At 45.8% G+C, this 13,241-nt stretch overlaps 1 protein-coding gene across 1 annotated transcript in view; it reads right to left on the reverse strand.

Annotated features, from left to right (window-relative positions):
* The window catches only part of ALPK2 (alpha kinase 2), a gene marked incomplete at its 5' end in the record, with an annotated part of 86,814 nt that overhangs the window by 29,330 nt on the left and 44,243 nt on the right, over positions 1-13,241 (reverse strand). Inside the window, 5 exons of the mRNA XM_081252105.1 lie at positions 3,131-3,219; positions 4,731-5,005; positions 7,004-7,039; positions 7,140-7,267; positions 11,801-11,948. Coding sequence (XP_081108231.1) covers positions 3,131-3,219; positions 4,731-5,005; positions 7,004-7,039; positions 7,140-7,267; positions 11,801-11,948 — 676 coding nt within the window. The remainder of the gene's footprint in view (positions 1-3,130; positions 3,220-4,730; positions 5,006-7,003; positions 7,040-7,139; positions 7,268-11,800; positions 11,949-13,241) is intronic.

Here is a 13,241-nt window from a genome sequence, read left to right on the forward strand (position 1 = left end):
AGAAGCCGCAGAGGAAGAGGGGCTTCTGGTGAACCAAATACACAGGCAGACTCGGCAAAGGGGACCCAAAGAGATGATATGTGAAAACTGACAAAGCTTCCTGTCCACGAAAGATGCCACAGTGTTGTGACAGCCTAAGACCTCAGAAGAAGACACCCATACCTCCATTACCTTCTAACCTGCCACCCCAGCCGTCAGCCTGATTCACCAAGACGTTTTGCAGGCTTGGCACCAGCGATTACCATGGAGAACCAAAGGCCGGAAATGAGACGGACAGAAGCAGCCCTGTGAGCTGCTCACCCTCCTCCAAAAGCATTCCCGCCACAGCAGAAGAGGCCAGGATCCTATCAGCATCCCGAAGATAAAAGATAGACAAGGGGGGGATACCTCTGGAAAGTGCTGATAAAAAGATGTCTTTTGATGGGACCGATTCTCCTAAAGTGGCTGCTCCTCCTGAGGAGGGGGCACCCGCCCTTGAGGGACCTACCGCTCTCCTTGAGGGAGTTAATACAATCGTGTCAACTTCTGAGCCAGAGGCTGTGCTTGCTTCCTGGAGCAGAACTGTAGCCGGGCTGAGAAGACCGACTCAGTGGAATCACAGGAGGCCGGTGTGGTCAGGTGGTGCGTGGTCCACGGGCAAAGTCTCCCTGCTCCCCCACTAGGGCTGGGCTCATTACAGTTTCATGCCGGACAGGCTTGGGTTCTTGGAAAACCAAGGAGGGGCTCTGCACTCTTCTCCCTTGCTGCCGGCAATTTTCCACCCGACACCTGGGGGGCCACATGCTGTGCCCTGAGTGTGTTCATAGGAATCAAGTATTAGCGAAAAGCCTGCGGTGAGGCTACACCACCCAGAAAAAGGGTTCTGCTATAATGATAGTTAACGATAGAGAATGACTACAATCCACTCCGTGGTGCCCCTTGACAGCTGAACTGTGGGCCGCTCCACACTCTCCATGCTTCCTGCTTACAGGGGGCACAGCCTGGCCAGTTGCAGGGGAAAAAAAAAAGCCTGTGAACTGCCTGACAGGAAACCACAGTGGAAGTGGCTCTCTCTGCAAAGAGCCCGGGCCCTAAGAGGGCAGAGGAGGAAGGAGATGAGACATTTTACAAATATGAATTCACTGAGTGGAATTAATTTACCTGAAAGGGCCTCCAGTAAGTTTCTACACCGGGGAAGACAAAACTTGAAACTTATAGACAAAACTGGAAACTTGGTTACGTTCACCTTAAGCAATATTCAAACCTATCATCGCCAGGAATGGTTCAAACAGAAATGTGTCGTCTGATGTGACACAGTATTTCACTGACAATCTTCTTGCCAAAAAGATGTAATATGCATCGCTTCACAAGGAAGCCATCAGTCCTGATTATACCTGTTGTCCCGGCATAATTAAGAGACCCCCTTGTTTGGGGTAGCGGTCTCTTAGACATAGCTATGTGTAAATATTAAGAGCTATGCACTTAAGATGTCTATTTTTATTTTAAGTTTTATACATAATTTTTTAAGTGTCCTGGAATGAATGATAAGTTACAGTTCCTCTAGTAAAAAGGGTGTTTTTGGAATAATTGGGGAAATTTTAATATAGATTGAATATTAGGTGATACTATAGCAATGTGAAATGTGTTGGTTTTGATAGCTGTTGTGGTTCTATAGGAATAGGTACACAAAATCTATAGAAAGAATATTGAATTAACTATTAACAATTGACCCATGAGGTGCAGAATATAGAGGTGTTGTACCAACTTTTGTTGTTTCAAAACTTTTTAAAGTTAAAAAAAAAAAAAGAATGCTGTGTGTTTCCAGTATAGAATCCTAATTCTGGTTCAGCAAACATGGAATCAGGCACAGATGCCCTTTTTTGGACCCTTACCCCTCCATGTACTGTCCTCGCCCATGAGTCCACAAGTCCTCCCACAGTAAGGAAGGAAATGTGTTTGGACACCAAAACACCCTCATCTGTCGCCCGGGCGGTGGCAGATTCGCCCGGAAGCTGATTAAGCCCTTGTCCTTCACCCGCACAGACCCTTTCCAAGTCCCTGGACACATCTTGATATTCATAATTGTGTCCTTTTCCTTAGAAAAGCCCCCAAGTTGGGTATGACTCAAGCTGCACAAAGCTGGGGTGTGCCCCTGGGAGGGCGCTGTGGTTCCACGCCTGGTGGTCTGAGGACGGGTGGCTTCTTCCTCCTCCAAGAGGAACTGAAGAGGAGCAGGAAGAGGGGGCTGGAGAAGCCAGAACAGGGCGAGCTCTCACGACAACCCCGTCCAGACTGCTGTCTTAGCGTACTTAGCAGAAAAGCAATTGAAAGTGGTTTTCTTTGCATTATGCTCATTTTTCTTGAAGTTGCTGAGAATTGTTTGTATACTAAGTATGTTAAGCGTTTCTCAGAGAAGAGCAGCAAGCATTAGACTTTATACGTGGTGTGCCCGACATACCATCTCAGGGTTGGTTTTTTTCCATTTCGTGAGTTAACAGAGATAATGCAGACAAGGGTTCCTTCCTCCTTTCCTCTCCTTTCCCAGTTTCTACTCATATGTAAATGACTGGTCTGTCTGAAGTTTCGAACGTGCACTGGCACAGCCCTTTCTCTTCCCATGTATGATCTCAACCAGATAAGCAGATCAGTAAATACAAGCTCCAGACACGCCAACATGTGCTTGTGCCAAATGATATTTAGTCAATGAGTGGATAAAGGTCAGTGTAGTTTACCTCTGTGGGGTTCCAGGAATCAGGTACTACGCTCCTATGTGCCTGATCACCCAGCTCATTCTTCCCTGACACACCACCATATTTGTTTTCATCACAGGACTCCTGTTCTATGTGTTTATGGTTTAGACAATGTAATACCCATGAGAGTAGATACATTTTCTATTTAACATGATATATGCATTTATCTAACTATTCCATACATACATACATTTACTGAAATATCTAGCAAGTATTTTTCTGCAAGCCTCTGGTGACTCAGTGAAGAACGGGATAGCAGCTGTGTGTGCCCTCTTAGAGCTTACAGACAGACACCAGTTGAAATGTGTGTCCTACTGTTTCTTCTCACCCTCTCATCCCTCAGTACCCCACAAGTCCCCAACAAATTAGAGGGGGGGAACACAAGAGGGAATCATACTTACTCTGGCACTTCTCCAAAGCCTTCCAGAGGCTGTGCTTCAGCGGCATAGATCTTGGCATAGTATCTGGCGGTATTTTGAACGTAGCATTCCTAGATCACCCAAGTACATGGGAAAGCCCAGCGATTAGAAGAAATTCAGAGAACATTGCCCGGTAAGGCTCAAATTTCCCAATATAGGTTAAGCCAATGGATTTCCAAACCCATCCCTTCATTGGGGGCACAGAAGCAACAGTGAATGTAGCCTACAGTTGGCCACTTGCAGAGGAGTTCTGAGATCTGAAGGAACCACCCAGGTGAAGGTCAAGTGGTCTCTAGGGCTTGGTGTCCCTGAACTATGAAATTTCTAAAACCCGCATGGCTGAAGTTCACCCCTGAGCTAAGGGGACTGGTCCCTGGGCAGGATGTCAGATAGAGCACGGGGACTGTTGGATTTCCCATGAGCTATCCCATCTGAGGTTCTTCTTCAAAGGTGTAACTTGAGTTGTAAGTAATGAACACCTTGCCAAGACTGTTGGCTTAGAAAAGCCCTTTACAGTGGAAAGCAGAATCCAGTTTGCTTTTCCTAAGTGGGAGTCTGGAGTCTGGGGGATTTTCCATGACTGGGCCAGATGGCACTTGAAATGGAAGGAATATTCAGTGAAAGAGAAGAACAAAGAAGGATAGACTTGGAGGAGAAAGGAGTACGATTGGCAAAATCCTATGCTCAGAGAAGGGGGGTTGTCTTCACGAGTACCAAGTCCCACACGGCATTGCCACATCTGAGATGACCGTGGAGGGACCGTGTTTGAGAGCACCTAGGAGACTCATCTGAGTCTAGCTTATTCGTTTTATAGGTTAAAAAAAATTCAAAGCACACCTAGTTTGTGAAAGAGCTAGACCCAGCTCTCCTGAAAGCTTGGCCAGCGCTGGCATAGAGTGAAATGCATGGACGGGGGGGTGGGGGACAGGTGGTGATGCAGGGGGAGAAGCTCGTGTTTTCCTCCCCTCCCCTCTTGCCTCAAGGGTCCTACGACTCAGTAACATAGGAGGGGACTTAGGTAGAGACTTGGGTCAACCTCCCTTCATAGCTTATGGGTGGACATTGAACCTAACTCAGGAAGGCAGGAAACAGGACAAACGTTAACCCTTCTGAATATACCCCACCCTCCTTCCTCTTCCCTAAAACAAACTGAAACACTCCAGAAACTACCGTTGATTTTAGGTGTCCTTGAGGATCCTTGGGAATCCTGGCATCCAATGTAACTTGGACACCCCACTTCCCATGTCATTCCGAGTCCAGGTAGATTCAAACCCCCAGGGGTCTGATGGGGCTTCCTAGGAAGCATTCCTAGAAGTGATCCCAGCCCAGGCAGGAACTGGTGAGGCGACCCAGACATAGAAGAGTCCCAACAGGCTGGCATGAGGCCAAGAAATCACTCAGAGGCTGAGATGTGATCTCCAGCATTTAGCCTTAATCTAGTGACTCCCTCATAAACATACCCCAGAGGGAGAGAGACACCCTCTTGGAGACACCCCCATCGATTCTGAGTCTGATTTTCATCTCAGGGTATCATGGGTCCGTCTCACACCTCAAGCAGCACTTTCAGGCCAGGTGGACTCACCTGGGTGGCGAGTTTGTAGTTCCTCTGAATGAGCTCATCATTGTTTCTGGTCCCGTAGGCAACGGCGTTGTGCACCTTGAGCACACAGGTGTGGCCAGGCTTGAAGACCGGTGTGAGGCCCTGCATCACTTTGCTGCGAAAGGCTTTCCGGTGGACCCCTTCCCCAAAGTGAAACTCCTCCGTGGCAATCTGACCACGCAGACGGCCCCCGAAGTAGCTGTCGCTGAGGAAGTCTCCTCTGAAGATGAGTTGGCTGAATTCAATCTCTTCGTATACTAAAGATATAACACAACTTCCGTTGGACAGAAACATCCCCTGATCCTGCTCCTTGGCTAACGAGCATTCCCACACAAGGACAACGACAAGGTTGACCTACAGAATCTAGGAGGGGGAACCGCACTAACTCCCAACAGAGGCATAGCTCAAAGGGGAGATGGTTCACTGGGGATGTAGAAGATCAAGGTGAGGCCCCAGTGGATCGGATGAGAGGGGAACCGAACAGGGGAGACCAGGAAAAGAACTGTAGGCAGATCCAGAAAATATGAACAGAATCATGCAAGGTGATTCAGGCCAAGTTGAAAAGACAGATGAAATGTAGAAGAGGGAGGAAGTACCCGTTGTAAGACTGATCTATGTTTCCCAATCTTTTTTTTCATTGTTGACTTCTGCAAGGATTCTTTTTTTTTTTTTTTTTTTTTTGCGGTACGCGGGCCTCTCACTGCTGTGGCCTCTCCCGCCGCGGAGCACAGGCTCCGGACGCGCAGGCTCAGTGGCCATGGCTCACGGGCCCAGCCGCTCCGCGGCATGTGGGATCCTCCCAGACCGGGGCACGAACCTGTGTCCCCTGCATCAGCAGGCGGACTCTCAACCACTGCGCCACCAGGGAAGCCCTGCAAGGATTCTTTTAAATCTCTTTCCCCCAATTGCTCCACAGAAAATTTTAATACCACAGATGTACTGTGTATCTGGTATGGCTACCTGTGCTTCATACACAAAAATGAGTTTTCTTTTGCCTCCCCAAGACCCAGTTTTGTCCTCTTGGAGGTGATACTGCCTCTGTTAAGAATGACTGTGGTAGTCATAAGAAATAAGTGGGAAAGAACCAAAACAAGTAAAAAGAACTCCCTCTGAAGAGAAGCTGAAAAAAGGTAGAATCATTTTGGATCTACTTGTAAAAAGTACTGAGTTTTCTATCAGCTGTTTGAGTTGATTCTGCATGTGTTTCAGATGACAATCAGTTCGATCAGAATGTTGCATTTTAAACTAGAGATGACCAGACTTCTGATTGGCTGAGAGAAGAAAATAAGATGGCTTTCAATGAAATAAGATTGTTTAGATTTTAAAAAAACCACCTTCCACTCCTCAAAAGTCAATGAAAACTCATCTTTCTGAGATAGACATCATCTATCTGGTTGTGTGAAAATCCCACTTCACCTTTCTATTTAGAATATTTAGCAAAATATTTTTCTCTTTGAAGAACAGCAGCAGGTAGCTTGTTGCTACACCAGGAGTGCACAAGTGCCAAAGGAAAGCACAAAACTCCATCTCCCATTTCCACTAGGATGCAACTGAATGGACTTATTCTCCTAGACACCTGACTCTGGGAATCTGCTCAGCTAGTCGAACTGAAAAGTAAAACAATTGGAGAAACAAAACATGCTGTGTGATGTAGAGAACAAACGTAGGGACACCAAGCGGGGAAAGCGGCGGGTGGAGGGGATGAGGGTGTGTGATGAATTGGGAGATTGGGATTGACATGCATACACTGATGTGTATAAAATTGATGACTAATAAGAACCTGCTGTATAAAAAAATAAATAAAATAAAATTCAAAAACAAAGATAAGAGATAACAAGTGTTGGTGAGAATGTGGAGAAAAGGAAACCCTTAAAACAAACAAACAAACAAAAAAAACATGCTGTGTAAGTGCCAGAGGCTGAAAAACCCCATGCAGATGGGCTGGATGCAAGTCTGGTGCTTCACAGAGAAAGTCTAACCCCAAAAGTGCCCCCCACCCCGCCAACATGGTCCCAACAACTGCACAGTCTGTCTCTTTAATAATTCACTTCTGGACCTCTGGAGCCTAACGCACTTATCACAGGCCCTGTAATCAGGTTGAAATAGCTTATGAACTGTCATTCGTTTCCCAGGCATTCCTGAGCTCTCTCCTACTTGGTTCAAAGAGTCGATGGGAACGTTGCTTCTACCATTGCCTATATTTCATGCTTTAGGATGCACCCATTTCCTCTGACGTCCAGCTCAGGTTAGCTTACCTTTAACATCTGGGTGCTGTGAAAGTTGTTGGAGAACTGGAAGATGACAGAGAAGAGAATGCCTTCAGTACAAATCAGCATTCTGAACTGGTAGGGGCTAGTGGCTTTCACTGGAAACGGCAAAGCTCAGGTTTACCTTCTGTGGTGAGGCTAAATTCCGTAGTCACTTTCCCGTAACTGTTCTTGATGCAGCAAGAATAGAGGCCCTGGTCCTTGTGACTGGCTTGAAGGATGGCCAAGGACACAGTGGAGCTGTCTCCTGCTCTGCAGTGGGGGACATGAGCGTGGGCATGCATCATCATTCTGAAGTTGCACTTTTCTAACAGGAGAAAGAAACTACCGCTTCCCTGCCCTCGTGAGTTCAGCCAACGGGCTGGCTGAAGGACAAGATCGGGATCAGCTGTTAAAGTTAACTTATTTGTAGGAGACGATCAGCATGTGTTTGCTTCACAGCCTCACTTCAATATGCAATTTGAATGCACGGAAACACCTGGGAGGTTTGACTGTCATTAGTAGAGCAAAGAACGGGAAATGTGAATTCTGGGGGCTTTCGTTAACGTTTCTGCTCAGAATTCCTCAGTTGTGTTACTAATCCAGGTGTCCTGGGCTCAAAGGAAACCTGAAAGTTCCAAACCCAGACACAGTAAGAGACAATAGAAAGGGGGTCTTTGTTGTATATAAGGACTCATGGGCTGAAGACTTCAATAGTGTGCTCCCCTAGCAAAGACCATCCATCCATCTGCCCACCCAATCTCAAGTTCCAGGACTGTGCTCTAAACAGAAAAACGTGGTGGTGACAGTGATGATGGTCATGGCTAATGTGTATTGAGCACTTGGTATGTGTCAGGCATTGTGCTCATCACTTCAAGGTCTATTCCATGCCATCCTTGGAGCAATCTAACAAATACTATTACTGTCCCCAGTTCACAGAAGAGTCAACTGAGGCACACTGAGATTAAGCAAGTGGCCTAAGGTCACACAGCTGATAAAAGTAGACTCAGGACCTAAACCGAGAGAGCCTGACTCTGGAACCCTCCTCTTGACTGTGATAAGCTGCCTCCAAGTGATCTGTGATCCCTGCCCTCAAATCGGGGATAATTGGGATTAGAGTTAAAGCCACAATCTTTGTTCCAAAGTCTCAAACAGAAAATTTACTTTGCAGCCAAAAAAATACTCAAATATTATTCTGGTTTTGTTCTATATGGTGAATTTTGTTAGACATTCACCAAGGTCATGTGTGTGCAGTGTATGTTTTGGTTCATTTCACAATTCAACAGCAAAATCCATTCATCTCAGTTTGCATGGTCAACAGAAGTGTTCATTATGGTTTAGCTTTTCAGTAGACTTCAAGCCTCCGATTTACACATGCCTCTTCTGGAATGTACCCATGGCTTAAAACAAAGTCCACTAAATCATAATACTTCCTCCAAGCACATCCTGAATGTATGGTTGAAAGTGGACATGAACAAGCCCAGTTATAAGGGGAAGATTTCCGGGACAGGCTGCCAAATACCAAGAGTCACCGGGGGGAGGGGCGGGGGGGCGTGCAGTATCCTCCTCTGGTGGCCTGTTGATCAGCACAGCGTTTGTGTCCCTGAAAGGGGCAGTCGAGATCGGCCAGAAAGGCTGGCGGCTGAACTAGAATGGTCCCGTGACAAGTTCCTTCCGGCCAAGAAATCCTGATGCTTGCCACAGAATCTCGGCGGCCTTTTCCTGTCTTGGCCCACAGAGGCCTTCTTCTAGGAGGGGTAGCTGAGGAGTCACAAAGACCTGGATTCAAATCCTGAGCTGAGCTCTGGTCTCTCGCCCTCAGTTTCTTTGTCTGGGAAAGAGGAAAGAGCAAGATCCCCTCCTGGCTGGGCATGAGTAGCAACTGACACCTGGCATGTGAAGCCTGACTGAAGGGTCTAGTCTGGGGAGTGGCCATGAGCCATCAGCGGGGGTCAGCTGCTGTGTGCCCAGTACCGGGGGATTTGGTGATGGGGAAAAAGGCACAGTCTTCACTTGTGAGGGTCTTCCAGTCTGGGAGGAGATAGACAAACAGAAAATACCCATATAAACTGTGAGAAGTGAAAAGAAGTGGACTTGTACCTTTTTGAATCAATAGGGGAAAAGCTCAGTTTCATATCCTGTTACCCTGTAAGGGACACAGGTTTTTGCTTTTAGGGGAAGGAACGGCCAAATGCACAAAGGGCCAAACAGGAGTGGAGCTTAGCTGGGGAGACAAGTGCAAGCAAAAGAAGCTCCAAGTGTGACCAGAGTTAACAAGAACTAAATCGGCTGGAGGGAAAGGGCATCTAAACTGGGGGCTTCTCAGAAGACCCCAGAATCCATCAGCAGCCCCGGGGAGCAGGGGTGAGGATTGCCAGCACCCACTGCCCACCTTCCAGCCTGGGTGGAGACGTCCTTCCAACGGCCAGTCAAGGAGAACCTGCCTCTAATGGCAGCCAGCTCTTCCCTCCCTGCTTGTCCGGCAGGAATGATGTGATCTGTGATCAGCTTTCAGCCAATCCACTCCATGGGGACAATGGCCCTTTCTAAAGCACAGGCCACTCCCAAGCACCTCTCTCCCCAGAGTGGAGAATGGGTTCCTGGTTACCAAGGAGGTGCTGACGGCCAAGGTAGCACTGAAGGGTGCCAGCTTGAGATCTTCATGGAGCCAAGACATATACCATCATTGCACAAGCTACCATGTTCTTCTTGGTTTCCTCAGAGAACATTCACCTTGTCCTAGCCACAAGAACTTGTCCTGACACCTAATTTCCAAAATTTAGCCTATTAAGGAAAAGTATCCTAAACTTGGGGACAAAGGCAAAAGGACGATTGAGTGTCCTTTGTGTGTCACTGTTTAATGGGCTCACCCAAGGACAGTTTAGTTATAGGAGATGCTCCTCTGTCTGACTTTGCTATTTACTCTTTAAACATCTTTGTAAGATGTTACAGAAAAACCTGAACGAACTTTATGGTCAACCCAATAGAACCCACCCAGTTATAACTTCTCCTGGACAGAAACCTACAAAAGATAACTCCCAAGGTTTATTGCCTGTTGAACATTAACAAGTTCGTAACCATTTGCAAACATTCCAGCATTCTTTTGCCTGATTAACTGTATAAATTCATTCCTCAGATGTTCCTTGAAACAGCTTTCCCATCTTACTCATTATTTAATGAGTTAGAGAAGGAAGATCTTTGTTATTACATGTTCCTATTACATTTGTTTGACAGATCAACTTTCTGATAACTATATCTTGACAAGGCAGTGAGAGATTTCTTGGAGGGGCATGTAAAGGAAACATGCAACCGGAATTAGGGGTGAAAATTTGCTAACGTTTGAAAATCCACCTGAAATATAAATGACTTAATATCGAAGGAGTTATGACTCCCAAATCTCCAGTGGTAGCACAGAGAGGGCACATGGGTGCGCCTAAGCCAGACAGTGTTACCAAGAAGAATGAAGCCAACCTCACCAAGAACTTAAAGGCCTTGGCCACATGTCATTAGTAGATGGCAGGCCTACTAAGGTCACACACTTTCTAGAGGGAGGCTAGGTTTTCTAAAGACACCTCAGATGGAAAAGGGACCTGAAAGATTCAAGTGCCAATTTTCAGCTTAGATCAAGAGCAAAAAACACTGGTTCATTTTCTTGGCTGACAGCTACGGAAAGTACTGTAAATGAATAATTAGCACTTTTTTTTTTTTTTTAAATAAAGTTCTAGGGAACCACCTTGATTTTTTTAAAAAATCAAGCCATTTATTCTTCATTGTAATTCTTAAGCCTTACATAAGACAAGCAGGGTAATGATGGCCTTTTAGGCAAAGCAGCTTTATTACAATCATAGTCCAGTTGGATTTTTCTGGAGTGATGTTACAGAAATGAAACTATAGCTCCAGTCTTCCATCGTTGCATTTGGAACAATTTCCAGATGTGTTCCAAGCAGACATTTGATTTAATTTTACAGAAAACTGATTTCTCTCACTTTTTCAGCCTATTTGTGATAAGATTAGTGGGTTAAGAACACCTCCCGTGACTCAGGGAGCTGAACTAGGACCTCCTTTGGCAGAAAGGAGCTTCTGAGAATTGTCTGAGTTAGGCTGGTTTCCATCAAACCAGGGGATCTGTTTCTAGAATGAGTCACACCTCCTCAGGTGCAAAAGACGAAGCGTGATTCACCAGTTCACTCGAGCAAGCATTTATTGCTGGAAAGCCTCTTTAGAAAGGTTCAATCCACACGGGGTATTCTTGGCAATGATGCTCACTCTCATCTCTCCCCTCCTCCTCTTCAACTCCTCTAACCTATGGCCCCAGATATAAACTGGTTTTCCCATCTTAGAGATGGCAGCTTACCACCCTGGGTAGATGCCACTTTTCTGTAACCTCACGGATTGTTTTTTCCTTTTGATTTACCTTCTTAGCTTTTTGTTAGGTTAATGGGAATTTATGAGAACAGCAAAATGCACGGGCATATAAAAGAGAGTTCTTTAATCTTGGGACCACAGAACCTCAGACTAGAAGATGATTTTGGACAGGTTCCCCTGATTTTAAAAAACGTATTGAAAGGTTTGTGCGTTCCTAAGGCCACCAAACGTGATGGTAGCCAAGGCAAGGCAAGAACACTTCACCATCCTCCCTGTCCAGGTATCTGTCCTTTTGTTACTTACTCTTCTTGGATACTTTGGGTGTGGAGTTTCTGCTTCAATCTTCCTTTTACTTCCTATAATTTACTATTGTAGAACCATGTTGTGAAATAAACAACCAACTGTGAAAAGGAACCGGGGGTGGGGGGGGGAATATCTCACCTTCTCTGCACTTGGGCTATCGACTTTGAATCTTTCATCCACCAGATAGTAGAATCTTCATGAATCTCTGCAAACTGGCAGCTTAATTTTACATTTCCAGAGTGGTCAGGGAACATCTCAGCCTGGATCTTTTTCAGTAATATTGGAGCTGGAAACAAGAAACTTGTAGGTCAGTGTTCTTATAAGAATTGCAAAGAGCTTTAGGGTGGGCAAGAGACTTCCCCATTTTATCACATTTAATTCCCACTACAATTCCAAGAGACAGGGATAATAATTATTACCCTCCACTTGGTGGATGAGGAAATCTGGTGTCTGAGGGGGGATGGCACTTTCCTAAACATAGAAAATGAACAAGTCAGTAATAGAAAACTCCCACTTTTCATTACTTAAAATTCCTGAGTGAGGTCTGCAATGCACCAAGTGAAACAGAACTTGAAACTTTAAAAAAATGATGGGAGGGATGGGGGTTGTAGATACCGAATCTATAGGATCTGGGCCAAATAAAGATGCTTTTAGATGACTACCAGATGATCCAGGTCAAAATTTAAGCCGGGGGTTAGGAAGGAGAATAAAATCTGGACTAGCCAAGTCATGTGGCTAAGCCCCCAGGTGTAAAAAGCCACAACAGTAAGTCATTTGCTGAAGAATATTCATCCATCTTTCCCCTTGATCACAGTTATCTTTGCAGAAAGATATCGGACATCACTGCAATCCATTAGGATATCAATTTCATTAGCGAAAGAGAACTGTCTGCTTGAATGAAATAGGAGCAATACACAATTCCCAGGGGTTAGGCTGAGCTCTTTTTAAATCAGGGACGAGAGGGTGGCACACCAGGCAAATGTGTAATTATTCAGGGCAGCCACTGGGCGGCAGCCTAGACAAGAGGAGGATGGCTAACACAGCCAGGTGGTCAGAATAATTTGGCAGGTAGAGGTTACTGGAAACGTGGTGCCGGTCTATTTCACACTGAGTTTCATAGTTACACAGCTTTGGTAACAGAATGTTACAGAATCCACAGCCAAGCCAAAAGTCATCAATACCGATGCTTTGTTTGCTGTGCTGCCGCAGACTCCACTACTGTGAAATCGTTAATGTGTTAAATGTGCCTCCCATCTCTTGGCAACAGACTTGGCTTGGATAACAGTGCGTATTGAAAAGCTTGTTTTCTTCCCAGGAAGTAATAATGGGGCGCTTGGGTAACAAATTCTTGCATTAGAGAGTAGCTCAGGGTACTAACAATATTATGGGAGAAAGATGAAATATACCAAGTCCTTACTGACGGCAAAACTCATTTCACTTCATCTGGCCCTACCTGGCTACCGGTGCCAGGTGCTCTGGCCCATGGTGTCAAGCTCTTGCTCTAGAGTCTTGACCAAGCCCACTGCCCCACCTGGGACATATTTCCTCAAGGGCCCTTCCTGGGTGATTTGCTGATACC

Source organism: Mesoplodon bidens (assembly GCF_964165515.1).
Source record: "Mesoplodon bidens genome assembly, chromosome: 13".
NCBI lineage: Eukaryota > Metazoa > Chordata > Mammalia > Artiodactyla > Ziphiidae > Mesoplodon > Mesoplodon bidens.